Genomic DNA, 27820 nt, shown 5'->3' on the forward strand with positions numbered 1-27820 from the left:
TCTCTTCTAGGCCGACATGGAGGACATGGCTGATCTGGCTGACATGCGCCGTGACCTGATGGGACGTGTGCAGGCCGTGATGGTGGCCTGCTGCGATTACCGCAGTGCCTTCGACCACTACTCCTACCTCTATGGGGATGACAGAAAGGAGTTCTGCCGCCAGTTTCTCCTCTATGGGCACATCCTCACTGCTGCAGAAATTGAGGCCCATGGGGAGGATGGGGTCCCTGAGATGCCTCCCACACTGCAGCAGTTCAGAGAGCAGATTGACTCCTATGAGAAGATATATGAGGAGGTGAATTGCATTGAGCCCATCAGCATCTTCCAGAGCTGGATGAAAGTTGATGCTCGGCCTTTCAAGGCATCCTTGCTGAACGTGATTAAAAGGTGGAGCTTGGTGTTCAAGCAGCATCTCATGGACCATGTCACACACAGGTAAGAGCCGTTCCTGCCTCCTCTCCCTGGGACCTGTGCTGAACAAAGGGGGTTTCTCTTGCCTTGGCTGGGCTTTATTGTTTCACATTGATAACCAATAGGTTAATACAGAAGCAAGAGAAGGGGGCCTATACTGCATGCCAACTCCATCACATCCCCTGTATCTTCCATCCCCTGGTGTTTACTGGGAATCGGTACAGCTGAGTGTGTAAAGTGGAAACAGTTATATGGACTTGGTACCATTGACATCCCACAAACCAATGCTCCTGGGACCTGCTGTGTGGTGTTAGATAGGACGTCTGTTTGTCCGTTCATCCTGATCCAACTAATCTAATCTCTGCTAAGGCTCTGTGCTTACTTTGTTGAATTTGATATTAGCCATCAGTAAAGCTGCATTAATGCCATGAGATACTTGCTCTATTTCTAAATGCATTAATGCCATGAGATACTTGCTCTATTTCTAAATGCATCGCTCTTTTGAGTGCATTCTGTAAAAAAAAGTAATTCGGGTTGCCTGGCATGAGCAGTCATGGGGAGGTAGTTTCAAGGTTACAAAAAGGAGGAGTTCTGGATATAAGTTTTGAATTGACATGTATTTCCTGCTCTGAATAGCTGCTCAGTCACCAGGTCTGTGCAGGACGATGTGTCAGGTGATTTATTTGAGTAGTTGCAACTGAAGCATCTTGGATGCTTATGAAGAAGTATTTATAGACATATGTAGTAGTGAAGGCTGCTGCATGAGGTGGATGATATGATCTCTTGTGTTCTTTTCAGCACCATAATTATGTTACATAATTTCTTTGCAAAGAGGTTTTTGTGTAGCTTAGAATGGGCATTTAGAAGTTCCTGACTCAGCAGTTTAGTCTTTATTAGATGAGGTATTTAAGGATACATTTTGGCCAAGCAGCATCCACAGAATTTAAGTGGTCGCTTAAAAAGTAAGTGTTTTGAGAAGAGGAGAATGACTGTGCTCAAAAGCATCAGAGATCCAGGAGACCATCATGCCTCTGCTGACAGTGCCTAGTAGCTGGCAAGATTAAGAACATGGTAAGCAGGTAGGGAAACTACCCCCAAATACTTTCCTTGTATCTAATGATTTATAACTCAAGGACTTTGAGAGGCAGGGGTCATGCATTTGTATTTAAAGACCTGGATGGATTTTTTTTCTCCCACAAACGTTCAGTTGCTTTTCTGAACTGCTGTGAATTTTTATCATCTGCATCCTCCTGCAGCAGGGAGTTACCCTGTGAAATGAGGCAGTGTGTGAAGAAGAATCCCTGTTTGTTGTAGCTTTGCAACCTGCCAGGTTCTTTTGGGGATCTTGAATTCCTGCATTGGAAGAGATGAGATGAAAACTGTCCTTTCAAACTCACTCTCTCCAGACGACTCCTGAGCTCAGAAGTCTCTGTTATACTCCTTCTCAGATACCTTTTCTCCAACCTGAGAAGTCCCAACCTTTTTATCTGTTCTTTGCAGGAAGCTGTACCACGTCTGTGGATTCCTTTGAGCACGAATCATGGTTCTGATGCCCTCAGCATGTTGCCATGCAATGGACAGGGTTAGCCAGGCCTTTCCCCTGTCCATGACAGTCCAGCTGCCTGGCATAAGGCTGATAATTATTTCAATAGGAACTGCTCTCATTTTGTGCTTTCCTGCTTTGTGTTATATAGCTTGGCTGACCTTGACGAGTTCATAAAAACTGCTGATAAAGGTTTGAGCAAAAAGGTTGAAAAAGGCGATTATGATGGCTTGGTGGAGGTTATGGGTCATCTCCTAGCCGTTAAAGAAAGGCATAGTGTTGCTGATGCCATGTTTGAGCCCCTGAAGCAAACCATTGAACTGCTGAAGACATATGAGCAACAGCTGCCAGAGGAAGTCTATAAGCAACTGGAGGTGGGTGGAAACTTGTGGTGGACACACCAATTTGCTGAGTAGCAGATGTCAAAGAGAGTGTGAGCTTGAGAGCATTGCAGGAATATTTAGGACCCCACTCCCTGTCATTAGAGGGCCTCAGTGGATAGTGTTTTGCTATTGCAGGATGTGCCTTAATAGCTCTAAATTTTGGAGTTATATTGAGATTTTTCTTTTAAAGCAGAGATTAAGCCTTTTGTTATGTATGAAAAACATAGAATTGCCTGCTCCAACTCCCAGCGATTACTCTTGAAAAAAATTAATGCATTTTCAAATACATCTGTTAATTAGGTTGAATTATAATTATTTTTAAATAAGCCAGTTCTTGGCAACTGTGGAGATGGGAAGGATAATGTTGGCAGAGGAGTTGCCTTCTCATAGGACTTCAGTCCTTCACTGGGTCTGTAAGACCAACTCTGCTTGACCCAGAGGACATCACTGGGAGCAGGTTATGAAAGTACTTTGGCACCTTTCCACATCTGGCTCTGATGAATCAGGGGGTTTTGGGAAATTTTTTCTGGAAAGGAGACAATGAGATGGAGGTTAGAAAAGACTGTGAGGTGCCCAGCCAGCCTTGGGGAACAGGAGACAAGCACTGGCAGCAGCCAAGATGTTACAGTGGAGAAGCATGTGGCTACCTGCTGATGGATATCCTATAGTCATGGGGTGCTGTGGGCAGAGGGGTCTGTGCAGAACACAAGGTTTAAAGCAGGAGCTTTTGGGGAGATGCTCCTGCCTTATGCACCTGTGCAGCAAAGGCTCCAGTTCTCTGCTGCAGGCTTGGATGGGAGCTGAGTGGGGTTTAGCAATCCCCTAGTTTTCTGCTTGTGCAACCGTGATCTGTGGGTGGTTGGGTCACCAAATCTGGAATAGTTAAGGGTTCTAAAGATACCTAGGTTCCCACAGACTCCCTGAAAACCAGGGCAGCTGCATTACATGGATGCTCTGGCTGCTGCAACAGCTTTAGTCCAGCATAAAACATGGTGCTGTGGGGAACCCAGCTCTGCTAATTCCTCTGCCCAAGACCTGCTTGTTTGGTGCCTGTTTGTACACGTACATTCAAACAACTGATTTCTTTTTCTGATAGAAGAAATGAGGGATGTGGGGCAGCCATTCAGATGCAGGAGATAACAAAACAGTTTTGTTCTTTCTGGCAAGTGACAGCAGCACGTAGTTGAATGATTAATTCACTCCTTTATATGGTGGGAAAACCAGAAATAAGTTCCTCCATGTACTGCTCCCTCCATGGCTGTGAAGATGGATGGGCTGGAGCTGGTAGTTTGTGTGAGAAGGACAAGGAAGCAGCTCCATGTGTGCCCTGCTGTGGTCATGGATAGTGATTTCTATTGAGACTGGAATATAAAGTGTCAGAAAGAGACCCGTCAGGAGGGACTGGCCCTGTTCTGGCCATCTCTGCTGCCTCAGAGCTGCCTCTAGGTTATTTCCCTTCTTTCTATAGTGTTGGTGGGTCTCCATTAATGTCCTCAACTATGTGAACTGGGATGAAAAGAAACCCAAAGTCTTCCCTGTAGGCTTGCACAGTACATGGGGAAGTGGGCTTTCTGAGAGCAAAGTACTGGGACTTGAGGACAGCAGAGCCCTTGGCTGGTGTCAGTGTTTGGGCTGAGGATACAGTCCAAGAAGCCTAGTGAGAAGAAATAAAATCCCTTTTTCAAGAAAATTCCAGGTACAGAGGGTGGATTGTCAGCAGTGCTGCACACTTTCAGCTTGGATGCAGACCTGAGAAAGAAACCAGTCTTATTTACTACCAATATTATATACACAGGGTGAAGGGATTTGCCTCAGAGAGCCTTGTAGAAGCCCTTCTGGTGTAACATCTTCTTCTGCTCTAAGAGCTGACAGGAAGTTTCCCAGGATCTGTTTCTTAATTAGCTCTGGGAAGCCAGACAATCTGATAAGCTTGCATGCACAGCCCATCCTCCTGCCTTCAGCCACTCCCAGCAGGCTCTGGGTCCCACTGGGTTTGGTGTTAGGATCACTGTTCTCTCTCAAGCATGAACTATCCTGGGAACCCAGGATCTAGTCTGGAACCCTTCTTCTGAAGTTACTGAACATGTTTTTACAATCAGAGCAGTCAGTTATAAGGTCTCAGTCTTCATTAGTCTTCAAAATTGTGAATAACTGGTAAGTTTTATCCCAAATTGTGTGTTTAGCCTTTGCATCACAACAAAACTTCCTTACAGTTTTAGACATGGAATCTGTTGCTTTTCCTGTTCTGTGATTATCCATAACAGATCATATGCATTGCATAGCAAATACTGCCTACCAGCATTTAAATTTTGCTTCCAGGAGCTGCCAGAAAAATGGAACAATATAAAGAAGCTGGCGATAGCTGTGAAACAGCATGTGGCTCCTCTGCAGGCAAATGAAATGACGGTTCTGCGCAAGAGCTGTGCGGCATTTGATGTTGAGCAGCACAGATTCAGAGAGCGATTTTGGAAAGAAGCACCGTTCAGGTATGGGCAAATTACAGCATCAGAGAAGCCCTGAGGGAAAAATGCTTTATGGGATCATCTCCGAATGTCCTGAGGACATATGCTCGAGCCCTTGCATACATTTCCTACCTTCTTACAGTGTTGTATCTGTTGTACCTGGGCTGTTTTGTCTGTGGGAACACTGTCCAGTGTTAGCAAGAGATTGCATTTGGATGCTGAGTGCACAATATTGCTTTAAGGTGGCGTCAGTAGTGCCATGTGGCTCTACCATCAATGTGTACTATAGACGTTTCATCTCTGCTTTGTCTCTTACAGGCACTGTTTGTTTTATGTTTTCTTTAGAAGTTGTTACAATATCACTTATGAAGAATAAACATTTCTTTCTAGGTTTGACACTGAAAAGCCTTATCAACTGCTGGATGCAAAGCACATTGAGATTAAACAAATGGAGTCAGCTATGACCTCGATTTATGAATCAGCTGGTCTGTTTGAAGTCATGGTGCCAGATTATAAACAACTGAAGCAGTGCAGAAGGGAGCTGTGTCTTCTCAAAGAGCTTTGGGATATGATCTCCCTTGTGAACACTAGCCTTGATGACTGGCAGACCACCAAATGGGTGGATATTAATGTGGAAAATATGGATCTGGAGTGTAGAAAGTTTGCAAGAGAGATTCGGAATTTGGATAAGGAAATGAGAGCATGGGATGCTTTCACCGGGCTGGACAGCAAGGTGAAGAACATGCTGACAGCTTTGAAAGCTGTGGCAGAACTTCAAAATCCTGCCATTAGAGAAAGACACTGGAATCAATTGATGCAAACAACGGGTGTGAGGTTTGTGATGGACTCGGACACCACGCTGGCTGACCTCCTGAGGCTCAACCTGCATAACTTTGAGGATGAGGTTCGTGGCATTGTGGACAAAGCAGTGCGAGAAATGAGTATGGAGAAAGTCCTGAAGGAACTAAAAATGACTTGGAGCACCATGGAGTTTCAGTATGAGCCTCACCCACGGACGAATGTCCCATTGCTGAAGTCAGATGAAGAACTCATTGAAACTTTAGAAGACAACCAGGTGCAGCTGCAGAATTTAATGACATCCAGATATATTGCTTTCTTCTTGGAGGAAGTGTCTGCATGGCAGAGGAAGCTGTCCACCGTGGACTCCGTCATTTCTCTCTGGTTTGAAGTGCAGCATACATGGTCTCACTTGGAGAGCATATTCATAGGCTCGGAAGATATACGGGCACAGCTTCCCAAGGTATGAAACCCCAAATCCTATTTTTCCTGTTTGGAAAGTGTTGAAGAAGAGCCTCTATTATACAAAAGAGGGTTATCTGTAATGCCAAGTTCTCCAAAGCAGGGCTTTTCTCCCGCTGCCTTGCTTTTTTGGAGGCTCCCTTAGTGCTATAGTAGTTTCCCTAGTGCTATAGTAGTTTCCCTAGTGCTGCCCCAGGATGTTTTTGTACTGTAGGTTGTGCTTGAGCCATGCTGAGAAGCTGATTTTCTCCCCTGCACCACTGCATAGCAAATACAGAGTTCCTGGAGACTGAGCACGAAGCTGCTGGCTTCCTTCAGTGCTGTAGGTGTGTTCCCTCTTTCCTCGGAGGGAAGAGGACCGGGATAATTACTCAGACATTGCAAATCATCAAACCAGAGCTGGACCAGGCAGCTTTGGCAGCATCCCCTTCCCTGCCTTCAGCGCTGGTGAAGGGCGAGAGCAGCTGTTCTCCCACTCCTGCTTCGGAAATGGAACAGAGTTGTCATTGGTGACCTCCTCAGGGGTGTCTTTGAGTCCAGCTTCCAATCTTATTTCGGATTCCTTTGATTATTAAGAAAATCTTCCAAGCTTGTTCCTGGCCCTGCTGGACTACTTGCAGCCGTGCTGAGGAACCTGCCTTTCACTCATGAGTGAACTGCAGTTGACTGTGTCACTGCTGTCCCCATCCATGTGCAGCTTCACTGACAGCACTGCTGGGGTACTGACACCCAAGAGGGGGTGTGCACAGCCCAGTGACACCCAGATGATAGACCACCCTGTCTCCATCCCTTCACTCTGGTCTGCTTGGACTGTTTCTCCCTCTGCTTTGGAAAGCACTGGGCACACCTCACTGGGCAATATATACAGGTGCTAATAACCAGTGCCCTAAAGGCTGTACTGTGTGCCAGCAAGCTGTTAATATCCAACAGCTATCTAATGGCATGTATGAAATCGCATCATGATTTAAATCTGCATCCTACTGGGCAGCTGTCTGCATCTCAATACTTGCCTGGCAGGTGGCACGAATCAGCAGCCTCTTCCTTTCCCTAGAAGAGAAGATGGAGCTCAAAGCCTCTGGAGACTGAACCTCCTTGGGATGCATCCAGGGCTGGGGGAGGATGTGCTGGTAGGGCATGGGATGCACATCAGAAGCTGGCTACACAGCTTGCATGCAGGGAGGGGCTGAACCCTCCAGACAGAGCCTTGCTACTGGGGCTGAACACAAGTTAATGTGGAAGTGTTACTAGGAAAGCTTGGAGCACTTTTATTCAGTGTCCTGGCTCACTCGGGAGGCCTGGCCTGGGAAGAAGGGAGGAGCAGAGACATTTTGAACGTAGCTTTTTTTATTCTTCACTGTTAACTCCAGAAATTCAGGGTCCCTGTAGGTGCAGAGCATTAATTGTCAGCATGCTCCTCTGTTGCCAATGTGGGGCTTCCATGGCCTTACTCAAGGCAAGGAAGGGCTCTCCTCTGCAAGGAAATCATACGCAGTTCAAGGATGGGCACTGGGACTCCTATATTGTAGCAAGAGGGGAAGAGAGAACTCAAATGGAGTCGGTAGCCTTTCCCCCATATGGGAACATCTCCTGCTGCTGTGGCCAGGGAAACTTGGTATTTCATCTGGACATGGGAGAGGAAGAGTTATGAGGAGACATTCAAAGGAGAGGTCAATCCCAAGAAAGTGGTTGGTCCTAGGCATTGGCTTCTGCATGGATCACTTTATCCATGACCCCTTTGGGATACAGTGAGAAGATGGCAAGTGCCCGATTGAAGACTTGTTTCAGGTACATGGCTGGAAGAGCCCTTCAGAAATGGTGAAGGGGTCCCTCTGCACTGGACAGGAGGCTCTCCTCAGACTGTCTTTCTCCTCAATCCAAAGACAGCACCCAGAGGATGGGATCTTTTAGCACAAAATCAGTGTTTTACAGTGAATGTGTTCCTTTTATTGCTTTTTAGGACTCCAAACGCTTTGAAGGGATTGATGTGGATTTTAAAGAACTGGCGTATGAAGCTCAGAAAACCCCAAACGTAATTGAGGCCACCAATAAACCAGGTCTGTCCCAACAACTGGAGGACATTCAGAGTAGGTAGGTAGAACTTCAAAAACCCCAGGATTTTGGCAGAGACTGGGATCAGATGTAATAAGTTTTTGTTTAACCTGTGCTCCAAGGCTTTCTTCCTAGACTGTACATACCTTGCATTCACAAGTTGCAGCACTTCTGACCTTTCTTAAGTCTTATTATTTGTGATCCATCACCCTGAGGCCCCCAAAGTGGAGTCTGGCTTTGCGTATGTGCAAATTCTCCTCCTGAATATTGATTTGCACACATACAAAGCTAAGCATTCAGCTGGTTTTAATAACACATGACCTCACTGCCACCCCAAATACAATGTCTTAAATATCTGTTTAGCAGTCCAAGCAGGGATATCTGCAGCGAGCTGAGCCCATGTTCTTTAATTTAAAAAATTATCTCTGCATGTATACCCTTGACACGTGGTATAACTAGACTCTCTGAGAAAGACCTTAGTGTCTTGAGATGGGTACACTTCTCACTTAACATATGAGCTTGTCTACTTGGAACACACTTAAAAGTTAATATGATAGCTGTTGCATCAGTAATAACTATCCATTTAAAATAAAGATTTATTTTATTTTTTTAATCAGATAAGGCCGATGTTCCTCACAGAGGACATGTTATTTATGAACTTTGTAAGCTCAGCAGCAGTTTAGCATGAAACACTAAAAGATTCATTTTAGATCAGAGCAAACAAGTTTCCTTTCAGTCTTCGCAAACACAGAAAACGGATTAGGTCTGAATCAAACTTTAAAATGTGGCTCATTAGAATAAAAGCAGTTATGGAAACTTTCATCCCAGTGTTAAATCACCTGTGGCAGTTATGAGCTTGTCTAAAACTGTGGGTCAAACTGCAAACCCTTGCTAACCCCTTCTTCCACCTGTGTTTCTGGCTGTTTTTTATGAGGCTTTTCTGACTCTTAGGCTGTTTAACCCTTGGGAGTAGAGAGAGATCTATGAGTTACTATGTGCTATGTTGATCTGTTTGGAAAATGCTGTAGAGGACCAGCCGACAGGCTCAGCTCATGTCTGCCATTTCCCCATGGTAGAGGAGAATCTGCTTGATAACCCAAACTGTGTAGCATGAAACCTGAAAGGATATTTACCCACCTGTCCTGGGCTCCGTTTATTCACTTTGTCTCCCCAGGTTGTCTCTGTGTGAGAAGGCTTTGGCTGAATATTTGGACATGAAGAGGTTGGCCTTTCCCAGATTTTACTTCATTTCTTCTGCAGATTTATTGGATATTCTTTCCAATGGCACCAACCCACAGCTGGTAAGCCTTGTACTGCATCACCTTTGCATTTTCCAGCTGTCAGTAATGTCATGGTGGAAGATGCTGTCTTGGGACTCTCCTGTAGCTTTTCCTTTCTTGAGTGCTTTTTCTCCCACCCTCACTTGGATTAATAATAATTCTTTTACAGCTGGCCTTCATCTGTCATCTTCGAAAGGCAACATGTGCACTGTATGTTGTCTGATCTAACCCTGGTGATACTTGCAGATGGTTCTAAAAGCATAGCACAGGGTAGAGCTGTTTCTGGTGCGATAAACACACTGGTTTTGTTTCTGCTGGGGTACAGTGAGGTTGGAGGAAACCATCTTTTCTTGAGGATCTCAGCCAAAACTTGCTGACCTTGGATCCCCAACCTGGGATGTCACCAAACAGCATCTGCTGTTGAAAGAGCCACAGACTGGGCATTCAAATATGGAAATGTTGACAACTGATGGCTTGGAGAGTTCCCTTCTTTTAGGCAGAAGAGGCATTTGCTAGTCAGCCACTTCTTCTTTCCCCCATACAAAGGCCTTTGGGATGTCCTGATTATAGGGGGATAGAAGAGCACAACCTGAAAGAGGTAAGACAACTGGTAGTCAGACAGTGGCTATGGCCAAGGCAAGCAAGTAGATCTCTTGGGTTGCCATCCACCCCTGTGCAGCTCAGAGGCCAGGCTGGGCATCTCACCTCCTGCCCTGGGCTTCTGTGCCCTCTGACTGAGAAGGTTTCTCCTCTCCAGGCTGGGTTTCTAGGGACAGTGCCTGAATGCCAGGCATGGGGAAATCACACCAAATATACCATTCTGCCTGTTGACTTTGGTGGATTACTGGATCATCCTGTGGAGGAACTTGTAGTAACCTTCCTGTTTTAGGAAATGGCTTCACTGTGCTCTTCCCCCCATGGCCCAGAGGAGCACAGACACTTCCTATCTCCCAGAGTTCAGAGGATTCAGTCCTGAAGATGTTTTTCGATACAGAGCATAGCAGCATTAGGGTTGATTATTAATGCTACAGGTGTTGCTGTCAGGAAACCTTGGCCACTTTGCCTGGCAAAGCTGTGCTCTGGCTGGTGTTGTTTGGGATGCATCATTTATCCTGAGGTTGGTATGTACAACCAATGAAAATGTTCACAGCAAATGGAGAGTGTTGGATAAGGAATGAGTTCCTTATTCCATCTTTCAGTAGCGAGTAATCTCACCCTCTTTAAGCTTTTCATCATTTTCGTCGTTCAAGTGAGCACATGAATGGAGCAGGTTTGCATGTGCATTTGGAAGTGCTGTTGTTTGCCTCTAAACTTTAACACTGGTCATATCTGTTTCTGCTGCTGGGTGATTTCAGCCCGCAGAGTATCATAAATACATAGTTGATTGATACTTAAAATAGAGAGAAAAAAAACCACAGGAAGAAAAGAAAAGAAAAGATACTGTGTTGAAATGCTCTGCGGAGTAAGAAGAAATTCCTGGTGTTTTCTGTTATTCAAAACTATTTGCAGTAAAATCAAAGTAAATGTCAAGTAGGCTCATACATGGATATGGTCTCAGCCTTTCCGCTGTAGTTTCAAAGTCTGATCATTCCTAAAGGAGGATTAAATACACAATGATATTATCTTCTTGAACTGGGTATTGAACTTGTGCAGATTCGGGTGTGCTCAGGGCTCTGGCGGCAGGACTGCACTAAGTGCTGGGGTATGTCCAAAGCCCTGCAGACTGGCCAGGGTCTGGGAATGGACAGTGGGGATTTGTGAGCAGAAACTTCTAGACATAAGAAAAGGTTTATATGGTTTACTTAAGATTTGAAAGGAGATATGCTTACCAGGCGGGGTGCTGAGTGCCTTTTGCTTCTCGGAGGTACTTAGCACCTTCCAGGATTTGGCCCTACTTGAATGTGCATAAGAAGACCACTGAGCTATATCCACCTGCAGGATAGTTTGAGAGAAGGAGTGTTGTAATCCTTTGCAAGTCAGTGAGTCAGAATTAAATGGACAAGTCCACCTGTCTTTCTGTGAAAGCATTAGAGCATCATGCATCATGGGCTGTTCTCATTTCTCATTGCACCCATGGGAGTCTGTCCACCCCCCTGTCTCTGGCTGTCATTGAGAGAGGCAGCTTCTTTCTGGGACTACTTTGTGAGCTGACCCTTGCCATCGGAATGTCAGTCCTGGGAGAAGGCTGCCTTTGTTTGCAGTGGTATGTGACACATGCAGTGATGTATTTGTGTGTTATGTAGTGATCTGGAGCATTGGTGACCTGCTCAGCTCCGAGCAGGAAGGTGCTGATGTTGAGAGCCTGCAGCAGTGATGCTAGCATCTCCCTCCTGGCTTTTCAAACTCAGCTGGGTGTGAACGTGAAAGGACTGAATTATTCTTCTCCTTCTGGAAGAGCGCTTTTGGTCAAGATGGGTGTTTCGTAGGAGGCATGGGCAGTTGAGCTGTTTATCATGGGTCTTGGGCAGAAATAAAGGTCTGTCTTCTCCATGGAGGAGAATTCAGGACTTCTCACTGGCACAGAATTGATTTCTAGTAGTGAAAAAACAGGAAGGTTCATAGTGAAGAAAACTCCACAGTGTGCTGAGAATAGGATGAGGTAGAGCAATGGCTAGAGACCTCTCATCACTACATGTAGAGAAATTTGGGCTAGGAGGTCATACAATGCTTGAATGTTTTCTGTGCTCTTGCTCTGTATGGGAGATTTCCCAATGGAGAAATATGATCTATGAAGGCATGTCTGTTTTCTAAATGATGTAGAAGTAGGTGGAAGTACTGGGAGAGACAGCAAGATGCTTGCGTTGGCAGTATCCTGGCCATGTACGAGAAGGTGTGGTGCTACCAAGATGTTCAAGATCATGCTTTGTCAACACAATTATGCCTCTGACATGTATGGTGATCTCCATTCTGCTTGTCCTGTCTCAGTTGCTTTTTTTATACAATTCCTTTTGCAGGTGCAACGTCATCTTTCCAAACTCTTTGACAATGTGGCCAAGATGAAATTTCAGCTGGACTCTGAGCAAAAGCCAACCAGGGTTGGCCTGGGAATGTACAGTAGAGAGGAAGAATATGTCAGCTTCAGTGAACCCTGTGACTGCAGCGGGCAGGTGAGAGGGAAGACCTTGTTTATCAAAACTGCCCAGTGGAGTCTGCTTTCCTGCCCCTTGTGTGGGCATCTGTTGCTAAGACACCATAGAGCTTCACTACTCTTCCTTTATGCATGAGAAAGGCTGGAAGAGGTAGTGTGTAATTTAATTCCTCCTTACTCCAGAGTCCTTGGTCCCACTCTGGATAGGTCCTTACTAAGGTGGGGCATAGATGTCATAGTCCACTCTGGGAGAGAGAGCTGTGGCCTTTTTCTAACTAGTTTTTTTTATTAGAATTTTTCTCACGTTTTGAAGGTTAGTCTTACAGCTCGTTACAAATATCCTTGGTAAGGGAGGGGATGCAGATTGAAAACAGACTAAGCTCTTCCATAGTACCTCTGTGTGGGTATCTTTTGAAAGAGAAGGCATTTCTTCCTGTTTTCCAAATCTTCCTTCTTTCATAGGATAAGTACAAAATGTAAGACTCAAGCTACTGCTCAGCTTATCTGTCCCTGTAGTTGCACCTTTCTCTATGGACTATTAGAGGAAGCTAAAGTACGTACTACCAGCTACTGAGCTCCCCGGTGATGGAGCTTGCTGCATTTAAACTATCTTCTCAGTGAGGACTTTGGAAATACTAAATTCAGCAGGAATTGTGTTCCCAAGTTTGGCAGCAGCTTCCTCTTGCTGCTGGCAGATTGTGCCCAAGTCCCATGAGTGATTCTGTCATGGTCTGGAGGTGGAACACACTGAACCAAATTACTCATGAGTAGAGAGAGTATGTTTTGGTTTCTCCTGTAGCTGGAGTTCAAGAAAAATATGCCTTGTATTCTTGGTGTCTGGAAATAGTTGCTAATCCTGCAGTACCAGAATTGGCTAAATCCACCCAGTCTGAAGGAGGCTGTGAGGCTTGTTAAGGTCAAGAGTTGAGATGCTTTTCCCATTCCCTATCTTCAGTAATTACCACAGGTGATTAAGAAGAGCAAATATGTTACTGTGATTTAATCTTTTCTCCAGGTTGAGGTCTGGCTGAATCATGTACTAGACAGCATGAGGGCTACTGTGAGAGATGAGATGACAGAAGCCGTCATGGCTTACGAGGAGAAGCCGAGGGAACAATGGCTCTTTGACTATCCTGCCCAGGTATCTGCCTTTGCTCCTCATGTCCACTCAGGCCGGCATGTGGGAAAGGCAGCTCTTGGCTTCCCCTTCAGTTCCCTTCTTTCAGTAATGGCCTATAGCTGTAGATGGGGATGTTTCTGGCCTCCGCTGTGCTGTCCAGGAGGGAGGAAGGATGAGTTGTCCTTTATCCTGGTAATCTCCTGATGGAGTTCCCAGGCTGAGCAACATGCTCTGATTGGGGCTCCAGGGATGATATGCTCTTGGCTGGCTTACAGAGCTTGGGGACTTGGGCAGTTCCTGCTGCACCCCATGGGTGATGGGAAGTCTGTACACCCAGAGGAGAGAGAGGTACAGCAGAAAAACAAAGTGGTGAGGCCTAATGAGAAAAAAGAGCCCCTCAGATGCACCTCTGACAGCCCCATGGGCTGCAGCTCTTCCTCCTCTGTTGTGCCAGGCATGTGAAAGGTGCTGATTTACTAATAAGTAGCGGCTAAATATGTCTACTGCTGATATGATGTTTTAAAGGAATGTCATGGGGCAGATCCCTGTTGTCCTCTCTGCTGTGACTACTGTATGAAAACATACTTAATTTCATGTCACGGATACTTCATCCTTGATCTCCCTGTGGATCAGACACTCTTGAACGTAAAGAAGCTCTGGTGTTTTCCCTGATACTGAGCCATCCCATTTCCCTAGGTGGCTCTTTCCTGCACCCAAATCTGGTGGACAACCGAGGTTGGGATTGCCTTCGCCAGGGTGGAGGAAGGCTACGAGAACGCGATGAAGGAATATCACAAGAAGCAAGTGACCCAGCTGAACACCCTCGTTACCATGCTGATTGGGCAGCTCTCCAAGTGTGACAGGCAGAAAATCATGACTATATGCACCATTGATGTCCATGCTCGGGACGTGGTGGCAAAGATGATAGCGCAGAAGGTTTGTGTTCGCAGCTCAACATGGTCCTGTGCTGGGTGTTGGAGCAGGGGTTACAGGACCGATAGACCAACCACAGGCCATTCAGATCACTGCCTGTCTCAGTGGGAGATAACACAACTAAATTTACTTCTACAATGTTTCCAGTAAGGAGCAGAAAGGCACCTTAAGCCTGCAGTGCTGTCCTGTATCACAGCCAGGCAACACCAAGGGGCTTGTACTTGCCACATTCACACCAGGAGAGACAGTGTGGCCCTGTGTCCTTTTGCCAAGGCACACGTTGGTGGATGATGGCGTTGTGTTGGGAGGCTGCTGGATGAAGTCTCAGTTATGTCTTTAGATAGTAAGAAATAACATTTGGGCTTTTTGTAGCCTCCTTGGTCTGGTGTGGGGCCACAGGGACTGTGTTGGGACTCCTTTGTCCTCCTGCACACCGCTCCCACCCCACTCCCCTGGCCTTGACACTGTGTCAAGTGTCCAGCCCTGCAGGTGGGTGGGAAGGTGCCCTGAGTGTGCTGGATTGTGGCTTTACCTGCATCTGTGTCTTCTTGGAGGCAGCCAGGCTGCTCACAGTGTTTTTGGCTTCAAGGCCCAGCTGGGCTTGGTGGTTCCTTGGCCCAGTTTGTGGTGAAGTAGTCCATCTGCTGGGCCTGCCTGCTGGTTGTGCAGAGCGCTGGCCATGGCTATCCCTGTCCCCCTGTCCCCAGCCTGTTTCCCTGGTGCTGTCTGTGGCCCCTTGCTTGTCTAGACAGTCTCTGCTCCTTCTCTCACTCTGTTTGCATTGTAAGAGCCTCTTCACGGCTTGCTGCTTCTTAAATCTCCTCTTCAGGAGTCTCTTTGTGCTCCTCTTTCTCTTGGGCGTTCACTTTTTCCTCTCTGACCAATGTGGTTACTAATTTGGTTCCTACTGTCTACTGATGGGAGGTGGGGAGGTGACATTTCTCACCACATTATAGGGAGGTGACCTTTCTCACCACACCTGCCTTTACAGTGAGGACCAGTCCATGCCTAATGAAAACTTCACTGCAGTCACCATTTTGTCACCTGAGCTGTGTGTGCCTGGCATCCCTGGCCTTCCTGTGATGGTGCTTGTGGGTGCGTTGCAGGTGGACAATGCCCAGGCGTTCATTTGGCTGTCACAGCTCCGGCACAGATGGTCGGATGAGGAACGGCACTGCTTTGCCAACATCTGTGATGCCCAGTTTCTGTACTCCTATGAATACCTTGGCAATACCCCTCGGCTTGTGATCACTCCACTGACCGACAGGTAAGTCCACGGGAAACATCATCATAGCTGGGCTTTGCCATGCAATTAGAGAAACAGCTGCCAACAAAAGATGGATTTAGTTTGGACACCCACATCCCTCTTGTTCTTCCTCTGTGTCCCAGCAATCCAGTGACAGAGCTCTCTCACCTGGTTTGTGATTTGATGGTGTTACCCTCTGGGGTATCTGTGCCTGAGATCTTGGGGTGAGATTCAGCTCACTGATTAAGACACTCACTTGTGGGTGTCTGCCTGTGCGAAAGATATCCACACCCCAAAGAGTTGGTGAGTGTAGAAAGCTTTCATCCTATCTTAAAGTAGACATCTACCACTTCATTCAGTTGTCTCAATGGGGACACCTGGGGTGACTTGAGATGCTCTGCATTGTCCCACCTGGCTTCCAACTGCCAGTCTAGAAGCGTGCAAGTCTCCTGTGGACCCCTTGTCATATCTTTCCACTCTATGTGACATTTCAGTAACCAGGAGGATCTCAGTTGGCTCTAGTCACCCGTGTTAGTCAGCTGAGCCAAGCCCCCATGCATTATCAGGTTTTGTTGGCCATATTGACTACAGCTCTGTGGCTTATACAGGGAGTATAGACACCCACATGTGGACACCTCCCTGGTGTCCATCATCAGCATGATGGAGAAGCTTTGGGGCTTGCTGCAGCATTGAGTGGGATCATTCATAGGCCATCTAAGCAGGTTTCTGTCAGTTAATGGGGAATGGGATCCTTTGGGCTGGGCACTGGGAGGAGCACTGGGAAGCAAGAGGAAGGTCTTTCAGAAAAATAGACCTTTTCTCGTACTACCTGGGACATATCCAATATCAATGAGTGGTATGAGGATCCAAAGAAAGTACAACCTGGATGTGAAGAGGTTGAGCAGAGCCCAGTGGAAGACAAGTATCTCCTGGAGAAAACACAGCTGGGCAGAAGTGGTAATTAATGCCCAAGAGGACTTTAGCTTAGATATGCACCCTGCTTATGTACAGCTTTTCAGAAGATAGGGTCTCCTGAGTGCATTGCCCTAGTGCCATTTTTCTGCAGCCAAACAGTGACCTGTTGGACCAAGTCTTAGTATCTTTCCTTTTTTCTTCATCCTTCACTGCAAAAGATGTTACATCACCCTGACCCAGTCGCTGCACCTAACCATGAGCGGAGCACCTGCGGGCCCTGCAGGCACTGGCAAGACAGAGACTACAAAAGATTTGGGGCGAGCCCTGGGCATCATGGTGTATGTGTTTAACTGCTCCGAGCAGATGGACTACAAGGTACTACTCCCACCTCGGCTGCAGTGCTGTCGTGTGGGGCTGGGGATGCACGGGGCCCAATGAAACCTGAAGGATGAGAGTAATCCAGCTGAGATCGCTTTGATCCATCACCTCTCCTCAAATCCCTGCTATGTTCCTTTCTGCTAAGCACCTTTTTCTCCTCCTCCCTTTTCTTCTCTAAGACTTGCACAAGGTTCTTCAGGAAGCAGAGACTTGAACTGTGCTCTCTGCCTCATTACGCCTTTCCCTTCCATTCTGGAGTTAGATTCCATGTGAAATGCTTCAAAACTTTTGGCCTGTTCAGTTGAGACCGAGGCTGTGCTGATACTTTGACTCTGGTCATTTCTTGGCGTGCTCGCAGGCTGACAGACCCTGGCATGGGAAGGGACCTGTCCCGGTTTTCTGAGGATCCTCTCCCAGAATAAGGCCAAAATGTGGTGAGCCTTCAGCCACTGCAGAATGCTGAATTGTTAGGCTGAGTCTTGCTCTCTGCTGGTCTGGCACAGTACAGTGATTTTGGTAGCCTCAGATCATATTTTATTCAGCTTATGGGCTCTCCCAGGAAGTGGGGCTGTCAGTAATTCAGCACAGGTGACCTTTAAATGAAACTAATGCACAGATATATCGAGAAAGTGCAATTAGCAAATCAAGTGGCAAACTGTGCAGAGCTATAAATATTATAATTGAGTTGTGCCTGCTGTTTCCATGCACTTTTCTAAATACCCACAATAGACTGTAAATTGCTATAAATAAACAGGCTGGGAAATAAAATCCATTTTTTTCTGGAGTTGATTCCATTTGTGATTTCACTCTTAGTAATTTTTTTTTTATTTTTTTCAGTCTTGTGGGAATATTTACAAAGGCCTTGCCCAGACAGGAGCCTGGGGCTGTTTTGATGAATTTAACAGGATCTCAGTTGAGGTCCTTTCTGTGGTTGCTGTACAGGTAAGTGGAGAAACACACGTAAATAAATACAAACAAGGCAAAACCATGCTGCAGCCTTTAGAGGAAGGATAAATAGGGAAAGTACATGTTTCTGGTTTCAGTTCCCTGTGTAGGCAGGTGAGGGATTATATACCAAGATTAATCACACAAATATCACAGCACTGACAATATGTAGCAGTAATGTGCTGCAAATGTTTTTGTCACTTCTTTCCTTTGCCCAGTTACAACATTTCTGTTGAGGCAATTCTTTACAGCATCTTTTCCCAGATCAGTGTACACTGTGGCTCTGTACCTGTTCCTCCTGAGGAAGACACTCATGTCATTAATATGGTGTGAGATAATTGCAGCATATCATTTTAGGGAGGAGAGCTGCCTTGAATTATGGCTACTCAGCTTGCCATGTAGGGAAAAATTTTCATGGAGGGGAAGGGTGGTGTCTGGGGCAGATCCATGGCCTGCTGGACTGTTGGGTGTTGCTTATTGCCTCCAGTGAGGCACAGGTTATGTGTCATATTCAACAAATAGGAAAACATTCAGAATTAATTTTCTTAATGCTTACCTGTCACCAAGACTGTGCAGTCTTCTTTTCTTCCTTCTCTTTTCATGTGGCTGTAGATTTAATTCCAGTGTCTATAAAGAGAGCTCTGTGAAATAGCTTTGGAGGGTATTCCCAGCCGAGTGGTATAATTCCTAGGAGGAATGCATGCAGCCCTGTGGGTGCAGCACAGTGCTCCTGAAAGCCGGTGTCAGCTGGATGACACTTGATAACTGGAACCTGCAGCAGATCTGCTGCCCTTGCTTACATGCTTGCCTAGGTTACCCTGACAGCCTGGGATTGAACCTAGGAGAGAGCCATTTGAGCTGTGCCCAGCTATACATAGGTGTTTTCCCTGTAGAATGATTTATCATCTCCTCCGTAGTTTAACCGTTAAGTGCATTTTATTGGTGAGTCCCATATGAAGCACAGCAGCAGCCCTTGGAGAAAGGCTGGAAAAGAGACTCCCCTCCCCATCAGGCTAGAGAGTCCTGTTCTCTTGTGCTTATATATAATCTACCTCCTCCTATATATAATTTTCCTTCTCCTTCCCTTCCTCTTACTAGCTCATGAGGAAATCTGGAAATATTTTACACAGGGGAAAGGATTGCAGGAGGGGAGGGGCTCTGTACCCTGCTCATGCCTGCCCAGTGGGTGGTTGAGGGGGCACCCAGGGTAAGTCCTGCGGGTGTGAATCCCTTCTGGCAGGGGCTGAAATCTTGGGCAGCCCAGGTATAACCACAGGGCAGCAGGATGAGAGCAGGCTCTGCTACCGCTTCTGGCCCTTGCTTTGAAGGAGAGCTGTGTCTGGATGTTGTCCAGATCCTAAATCTCATTGGTATCTTCTGAAAATGCCAGGTAAATCCAGCTAGCAGGGGAGTTTGAGTGGAGGGGGGGTGCTCAACTGCACTGTCCAGACTGAGACAACTCTGGCATGGGCAGAACTGAAAGTTTTGAGCCTTGGGAGACTTCAGTGCTGAAAACTGAGGTGCCAAAGTATCTAAGTTCTTCTGGACCGAAGTGTCAGCTGAGTGCAGGTTTTAGAATCCCAGTGTCTGACTGAGGTGCTGAATTCTCCCTAGACCCCGTTTTGGGCTTGGTATTGCAGAACGGAAGATGTAGAACCCAGAAGTTTCTACACTTCTGTAAATGTTTCAGTCAAAGACATTGTTCTGAACCCCTCCATGAACTCCTCACTCTTCTCATCTCTCTCTCACTCATAATTGGTACTTTATGCGATGTCCCAAAGAAGCCCCAGGCGGGTACAGGAGTTTATGTATCGTTCCCTCTCAATTTCTCTTCCGTCAGGTTCTAGTTGAAAGTTGTCATTGAAAAAAAGTCTTTGAGGATCTTAAAATAAAAAGGGAAGCTGAACAAAAGAAGCCCAGATATGACTCAACTGCTAATGATTCCCTCGCTCCTGGCTGGAGCGCAGCATCTGAAGAAAGCAGCACGGCTGTCATTCCATCATCATGTCTCCTGGCTGCTATTAAGAGTGTAACCATGGCGATGTTTAATTGGCTGTCTTAGTCATGCAGCTAATGTCGATATGGTTCCTTACAGAGAAAAATTCGATTAATTGCTTAACTTTAAGATGGCAAACAGCAGTAAGGTTAGAGTAGTGAATATAGAGAGATTTCTCCTTCGCTGAAGTGTTGTTTGCAAGAAGGTGATCTAGCTTTAATAAACTTGCTCTCTTCGGAAGGTGAGGAATGAGAAGAACAAAGCTGCAATCAGGCAAATATAAAAGCCAATACAATATTAGTGAGTGAAGGTGTCAAGGGAGGTCTTACAGCTTCTGCCTTGTGGTTTTGGTTTTAAATTAAGCATCTGATGTCCCAAAATCTTTCATAGCAATATCAAGCGATCAGTTTGCAATTGAGCTGAGGCTAAGTTTATTGGGAAATGCTGCTCCTTTTCTGGGCCTAATCAAGGAACAGAGCAGGCACAGGAGGGTTTGGGGCTGTCATGAAGAGCAGTGGTGTGTGGGGAGAGGTGAAGGTGGGTGGAGGGAATCAGGGGCCTGTATTGGGTCAGACTCTTGGGACTGCATTTGGGTGTTGGCTGTGTTGTGGATGCCTGGACAGCCCTGCATCTCATCTCAGGTATCTAGTCTCCTGCTAGATTGGGAAGTTCAAAGTGATGATTTTGCCTTTGGTGGTGTTTTTGCTGTGAGATGTGGTGAGAAGTGTCCCACAGGTGATGTCAAAAGCCAAGGTGAGATGCAGGCAGCTTTGGAGGCATTTCCTTCTCCTGAGCTGCTCTTCCTCAACATTGTGAGCATTGTCTTACAGAGCAATGGGGCAAATTCTTGCAACTTCTTTGCAGTTTGACTGCCCAGTCTCTTCAGCTCTCTTTTCTGGTTTGTCAGATTTCGATTATGATGGGAGATTGATATTGCCATACAGATTTACTCCAAACAGCGTATAAAGCTTTATATAGTCAATAAAAAAACCCAAACAAAACAGTGATAAGCCCCAGTCAACATGGGGCCAAGTGTAACGAAGGTAGCACTGTTGTCTGGTGTGTTTTCCATAACTGAACACCAATACTATAACACTGTCTTTGTGTCTAGGTGAAGAGTGTGCAGGATGCAATACGGGAAAAGAAGAAATCCTTCAGTTTTCTTGGAGAAGACATTAACTTAGTTCCCTCAGTAGGCATTTTCATCACCATGAACCCTGGTTATGCAGGGCGAACTGAGCTACCTGAGAATTTAAAAGCTCTCTTCAGGTGAGTGCAGGTCAAGGTTTGTGACCTGTATTATAAGACTGGCATAAATTGTCTTTTGGAATATCCAGGCTTGACTATATTTCCTTGGGGAATTCACTTGCATCGGAGTCTTGCAGATAGTTTCAGCCTTGCACAACAAGCCTGGGTCTGGGAATGCACAGTCAGGGCAAAGGAGCTCTGTCCCTTGCGATGGGAAAGGCAGTGTGTGACCTGGCTCACTGGAGAAGACCTGGAAGATAAAGCCACAGATCCACTGCCCCTAAGACCTGTAGTCAAGAAATACTTGTTCTGCAGTCTTTTCTTGCTTGTCTTTTTAGGCCATGTGCAATGGTTGTGCCAGACTTTGAGCTGATCTGTGAAATTATGTTGGTGGCTGAGGGATTCATCGAGGCCCGGGTGTTAGCCAGGAAGTTCATTACCCTGTACCAACTCTGCAAAGAGCTCCTGTCCAAGCAGGTGAGCCTGCTTCTGGGGTTGCAGTTACAATGAAGCCTGTTGATCTCCAAAATCAGCAGGAACATGGCACTCTGCCACTGACTTCATGGCTAAAGCTTCACAGCTTTTATTTAATGACTGCATTTGCACTAGCTGCTGGGAGAAGAGGTGGTTTGTGGTCATCAGGGCAATGAAATTTTCAAAGTGCTTTACTGGAGGACCTGCAGGGACAAAAGCACTTGACCAGCTGCATTAATGGGAGGGATTTTTCAATGGGCTCAAATGACACCATGTTTGGGGTAGTATTGAGTGACCCTTTGCTTTCCAGTCTCTTCGTTCCTATTGATTGTCCTGCCTGCAAGGGGTTTATGATGTGTGTCCCTCTCTGAGTTCAGCCTAACAGTTCGCTGTCGTGTCAGGTGTTGACAAAGTAGGGTCACTTCCAGTACAAAGCTCTAATTAATCAGATTTTTCCTTGTCATCATTTGCATAGATCAAAGCTGGGTCCAGAGAACAATTGAATCAGGACTCCAGATGTAAAACCTGATCTTGGCTGTGCCACCATGAGGCTGGGTGGGAGATGCCTTGTCACAGAAACTTTGTGTGGTGTCTTGGAGGTCTTGGTGGAAGCTGTGGCCTCTCACACAAAGCAGTCAGCTGTTGAGCTGTGCTCTGGAGGGTCTTAACAGAGCAGAAAGATAAAGAGTTGCTTGTTGGCTTGAGAGTTCCTGTCATGCCTCTTTGTGGTTCTTTTTCAGCAATGCCCTTACTGGCCCCTGTTTGGTGGACTGCCTCTGGGACAAAACATGCCTGGTATTCTTGTGATGGGCAGAATAGAGAAACTTGGGTATTTGGGGCCTCATAATGGACTAACAAATCTTTCATCTTGGTATCTCCTGCAGATCCAGGGGTCTGGCTGGCCTTACTTTAGCTGCTTTATGATTTAGGTGAAACAAACTAGTTAGGTGTCCAGAGTGCAAGTCCTACTGCTGTCTTACTGCCAACTCAGAGCCCAGGTAATGGTATGAACAGCTGAATTATTTGACTCTTTAATATTGTCCCTGATGGGAATCTCACCTACTGAAATGGAAATCAGGTAACTCAGGCTGGTGGTGGTCTCTGGCCACAATGCAAATAATAGATTTGGATGTATTTCCATTGCTGACTTATCTGGCAGTTTAGAGCTGCTGGTTCTTACCCCTGCATGGTGGTGTACTGTCTAAGCATAAACTCATCCCTCTTTCTCCCTCCCCTCCCCCCCCATGCAGGATCACTATGACTGGGGCTTGCGTGCAATCAAGTCAGTGCTAGTTGTTGCTGGTTCCCTCAAACGAGATGACCCAGAGCGACCTGAAGATCAGGTTCTGATGCGCTCACTTCGTGACTTTAACATCCCCAAGATTGTGACCGATGATGTGCCAGTGTTTATGGGGCTGATTGGGGATCTTTTCCCTGCACTGGATGTGCCTCGGAAGCGTGACCTGAATTTTGAGTCATTTGTGAGGCAAGCTGTGCTGGACCTCCGGCTGCAGGCTGAGGACAACTTTGTGCTCAAAGTAAGACCAAGCGATCTTCTGTTGTACCTACACCAGCACCAAATCATTTGGGTTTTCTCAACCATCTTTGCTTCTACAAAGAAGGCTCTGCACAATATTGCCCTTGCAGGCAGACCTTGATGGAGGACTGGGTCAGCTCTGCTGGGCCTGATGCAGTTGCACCTGCCCCTAAAGCCAGTACTGACCTGGTTCCTGAGTTTACAAAGGGGCTAACTCTTGTAGGCTCATGAAAGTGTGGCCCCTGGAGAGTAGAGCCTCATTGGCTCATGGCTGTCAGATGTAAATAGTGCTGGAAGTGTGTCTGTGGGCTGATTTCACCCATTGTGATTAGAGTGGGTAGACCAAACCCAATGTCAAATCCATTTGTTTCTGGGTCACATCTTTCTAAAGAAGAGGCCCAATGGGAGCTGTTTTGTAGCTCTGAACTTCAGTTTGGCATCTTTGTCTAAAATTTAGGAGTGTTTTTTCTCAGGTGGTGCAGCTGGAGGAGCTGCTGACAGTCCGGCACTCTGTCTTCGTGGTGGGTAACGCAGGCACGGGCAAGTCTCAGGTGATGAGATCCCTGAACAAGACTTACCAGATAATGAAGCGACGTCCTGTCTGGACAGACCTCAACCCCAAGGCAGTCACCAACGATGAACTTTTTGGCATCATTAACCCAGCAACAAGAGAATGGAAGGATGGTAAATGTCTTTTTATGCCTGAATTTGTAAAGAAAGATATTTTTAATGAACTTCCTGAGCAGCAACAGGATGACTGGTTCTTTGTATGTGGGTCTAAAAGCCTAGGTGCTTGTCTGCTGGTCACAGCCATGTGAGAGTTTGGTGTTGAAAGGATACACAGGAAGTTTTAGCTTTTTTATCTTCAAATGGGAAGTATAGCATAGACTTGCTTTATCCTCTTGCCATAAAAATAATTATCATGTCCATTAATACCAACACTTACAAGTTCCTAAATGGGGCAGGCAGTTTTTTGGGGTTGGCTAGACCGGTGACGGAAGGCAGTTCCCTCCTGCCCTATGGTGTGCACTGAGACCCCCAAAATGTGTCATCCCTAGGTTTCCATAGCTGGTAGCACACATGCAGCAGCCTTAAAGTGAAGTTTTTCCACTTAATATTGCTGCCCCATCTCTGTAGTACACCAGCATTTGCCAGTCTGTTGATCCTGATTGCTCCTGAGGAAAATAAGATGAGCATTTAAAGCTTGCTGAAAGATTACAGAAATCTTGAGTGAAAATGCTCAGTTGTGACTAATACGTAAAGGCAGCTTTGATTTACGTGTGTGGCTGGTTTGGGAGGTGTGGGGGAGGTAAGGGAAGATGTTGCCATAAATCATCTTTGGTCAGAAGTCTGCCAGGATATGAGCTGCCACCCACTTCCCCTGGCCCCTGCCATGGACCCCTCCTGACCCCTTGCTTTGCTCCAGTGCCAGGGTTAATTTCTTTTTAATTGTAATTACAGACCCTAAATCAAAGTGACAGAGGGAAGTGTGGGATACAGCCTGAACTCTGCAGACTGGCTGCAGCAGTGACTGCAGATCAAAGACTGTGGGTGGCACTGAACAGCAGGAGGGACATTTTACAGGTGGCTGTCCAGCAGTTTCTAGCCTGTAATATTTCAAGGGAACTTACAGGACTCCTCCCTGAGGTTTCAAGGCAAATGTTTTCTGCATTAACTGTTGCTGGAAATTTTGTTTCTTGTTGTCAAAGACCAGCAAGGCAGTCTTCACCACAACCTAACAAGAGATGATGTGTTCCCTTACGGATAAGCCCCTTCTTTTCCTCTTCCCGTTTTCATCCTGTCACTCCTTTCATTATCAGGAGTTGAAAAGGTTATACATGTTAGGTGGTAAAAGGCCCCAGAAGGGAATCCTAAAAGTGTCCTTTGTAGAACCAAACTCTTCTTTTAAATCCCAAGACCACTCTGTGGTGTGGATGCACAAAGTTAGGAGAGAGGCACTTTTCTCTCCACTGCTGTCATGGTGTATATGAGCATTGATGCTCAGAGACAGTAGCTATTTCTGATACTAATGATGTTGGAGCAATTTCCAAGGCATGTGTCCAACATGTGAGGAACTGATCCGAGGCAGAGCCAGTGAATTGGGTTTTTTTTGACCTGATCTCAGAATCGGATACCTGTTTCAGGTGAGCTGTCCTGCATTGTTGTGCACAAGCTTTTTCTTCAGTGATATAATGCCACTAGCTGTTTCTGACCTGAATCACAAAGCAATAGCTTGTCCTGGAGAAAAAAAAGTGTGCTTGTCACAATTCACCAGAAGAGAGGCTTTTTTTTAATGTTTGCCTGATGTTTTTTCATGAAGACCAGTGTCTCCCTAGGTATTTTCACATGTAGAGGAGAGCGATAGTTTTGTGGAGTTTTCATTTGCTCTGCAGTACTGCTGCTCTATTCCCAGCCTTCTTGCTCTTCTTAACATTCATTATTTACTCCCCTCGAGACACTGTATCCTCTCTGTCTCCTTGATTTTACTGACATTTTGTTCTGTCATTCAATGTCATTCTGTACTTGTTCTCCCCTCAATCTCACTAAAGCCATGACCCAGCATTTAATGCATCTTGATTTCCCTGATATACTTCGAGCCACAAAAAAAACATTCATAAAAATTTCCAAGGCATATTGAGATGGTTTTCTCTGCATTGTGTAATTCATACCTTCTTTTGCCTCTAAGTATCTGCTCTTCACTTTTCTTATCCCTTATGATTCTCGGTGGGAAGGAAGCTCGTGTGTAGGTCTGCAGTCCTTTTCAGTGGTGGTAACTGATAATGTCTTTTTTCTTCAAAGCAGACTAGACCCATATAGTGTTATATTTATGTACAGATGCATAGAGTTTTGAATGCTTAAGAGGAAAGCATTAATTGGGATAATTTTTAGTAAGTTACTAGAGAAAACTGTTAGAGCAGGTGGCAACTTCAGTGTTCATCAACATATTCCTGTCACCCTCCCAGGACTGTTTTCATCAATAATGCGAGAGCTGGCCAACATCACACATGACGGTCCCAAGTGGATGGTACTAGATGGAGATATTGATCCAATGTGGATTGAATCTCTTAATACTGTGATGGATGATAATAAGGTAATGAATATAAGTTAGAGAAGCAGGTATTCCTTGACTGTGTGTTGATATTCAGCCTAGAAGAAGTGCAGATGCTGAAATAACACCTTCTAGAATAATGCAGTTGTGTTTCTTCAGATATACCAAACAATATTGCATAAAGAAAATGATGCATGGGAGCAATAGCTCAAAGCATGTTTTCATTGGAGTTTCCCTTTCCTGGAGAGTCAGGCTCATGAGTAACCACAAATGCCCTGATCGTAACTTCAGGCTCTTTAAAAATAGAGTGGGGTCATAATCCTGCACCTTTTTTTCCCCACCCTAAGGGACTGTTGTTGATTCTGGGTTGTGGAAGAGAGAAGGATTATTCTGCTACCTTTTAGAAATCAGCTGCTTTGCCTTGAGGAACTGGGCTGATAGCAGCCAAGCTTTTTAGTGCAAAGTTCTGAATGCTTTTCATTCCTATTCCTGGGGGAGGCCTTTGTCTGTCTATCTGTCTGTCTGCCACATACAGGTGCTGACCCTGGCAAGCAACGAGAGAATCCCTCTGAACCCAACGATGCGGCTGCTCTTTGAGATCAGCCACCTGCGGACAGCCACCCCAGCGACTGTGTCCAGAGCGGGTGAGTACTGGCCTGAGCTTCACACTGGGATTTTCCATGGACCAGGTAGGATCTAGTGCCATTAACCAGTCTTTTGTTGGTCAACTTGGTCCCTCTTGAAAGTTCCTAACCTGGGATCACAGCTGCCTTTGGTGGATGGCTTAGGGTAGGTTCCTGAAGCACATGGACAAATGGAGGATTCTGACCCCAGATCCATATGGGGAGCTGTCATCATCTTGGAGATTTACCCAGAGATCTCTGACTGCTAATGGGTGATTGTGGCTTCAGCATCACTGAGAGACTGCTCCTGTTGTGCAAAACCCTGTATGGACTTGATGAGGAGAGGGACAGTCCCTATCCCAAAGAGCTCCTGATCTCCTGGAGGAGTGCATGAAGTATGGGAGGAGTGAATGAAGGTGTCTCCTACTTTTACACATGGGGAAATGGGGCCCAGAGCAATAACATGACTCGTGTTCTGAATTTGAGGCAGGGTCATGAAATGTGTCCTGGTTGCCTGAGTTAAGTCTCTTCACTGTTAAGGTTTCTACTCTACAGTGGGGCAGGAGGAGGGGGTAGGCAATGGGGCACCCAGGTGTATTTCACAGGGTTTTAGCTGTGTGAAAGTAGCTGAGAAATTCTGCTGGACGAAAGGAATAGTCTCTGCTGCGTCCTTACTATATGTTCTCTCTTATCCTGGGCTTAAAGGAATCCTGTATATCAACCCATCAGATCTGGGCTGGAATCCCCCGGTGAGCAGCTGGATTGACAGGCGAGAGATCCAGTCCGAAAGAGCCAACCTGACCATTTTGTTTGATAAGTACCTGCCGATTTGCCTGGACACCCTCAGAACAAGGTACCATCTGAAGAGTGATTGTACCTC

The 27820-nt window shown here is 46.1% G+C and overlaps 1 protein-coding gene across 2 annotated transcripts in view; it reads left to right on the forward strand.

Annotated features, from left to right (window-relative positions):
• DNAH9 (dynein axonemal heavy chain 9) overlaps nucleotides 1-27820 on the forward strand; it is a 209030-nt gene that overhangs the window by 29989 nt on the left and 151221 nt on the right. The window contains exons 17-35 of one of the 2 annotated variants that reach the window (XM_049812524.1): nucleotides 11-435; nucleotides 2106-2328; nucleotides 4657-4823; nucleotides 5190-6060; nucleotides 8017-8147; nucleotides 9283-9409; nucleotides 12343-12495; nucleotides 13492-13617; nucleotides 14293-14532; nucleotides 15636-15796; nucleotides 16909-17065; nucleotides 17906-18010; nucleotides 21121-21278; nucleotides 21596-21734; nucleotides 22982-23269; nucleotides 23742-23952; nucleotides 26232-26359; nucleotides 26853-26961; nucleotides 27646-27793. In XM_049812524.1, coding sequence (XP_049668481.1) covers nucleotides 11-435; nucleotides 2106-2328; nucleotides 4657-4823; nucleotides 5190-6060; nucleotides 8017-8147; nucleotides 9283-9409; nucleotides 12343-12495; nucleotides 13492-13617; nucleotides 14293-14532; nucleotides 15636-15796; nucleotides 16909-17065; nucleotides 17906-18010; nucleotides 21121-21278; nucleotides 21596-21734; nucleotides 22982-23269; nucleotides 23742-23952; nucleotides 26232-26359; nucleotides 26853-26961; nucleotides 27646-27793 — 4067 coding nt within the window. Of the gene's footprint in view, nucleotides 1-10; nucleotides 436-2105; nucleotides 2329-4656; nucleotides 4824-5189; nucleotides 6061-8016; nucleotides 8148-9282; nucleotides 9410-12342; nucleotides 12496-13491; nucleotides 13618-14292; nucleotides 14533-15635; nucleotides 15797-16908; nucleotides 17066-17905; nucleotides 18011-21120; nucleotides 21279-21595; nucleotides 21735-22981; nucleotides 23270-23741; nucleotides 23953-26231; nucleotides 26360-26852; nucleotides 26962-27645; nucleotides 27794-27820 lie in introns of those variants that run through there. The other variant, XM_049812523.1, reaches the window with a different exon arrangement.

The sequence above is a fragment of the Accipiter gentilis genome, chromosome 10 (assembly GCF_929443795.1).
Source record: "Accipiter gentilis chromosome 10, bAccGen1.1, whole genome shotgun sequence".
NCBI lineage: Eukaryota > Metazoa > Chordata > Aves > Accipitriformes > Accipitridae > Astur > Astur gentilis.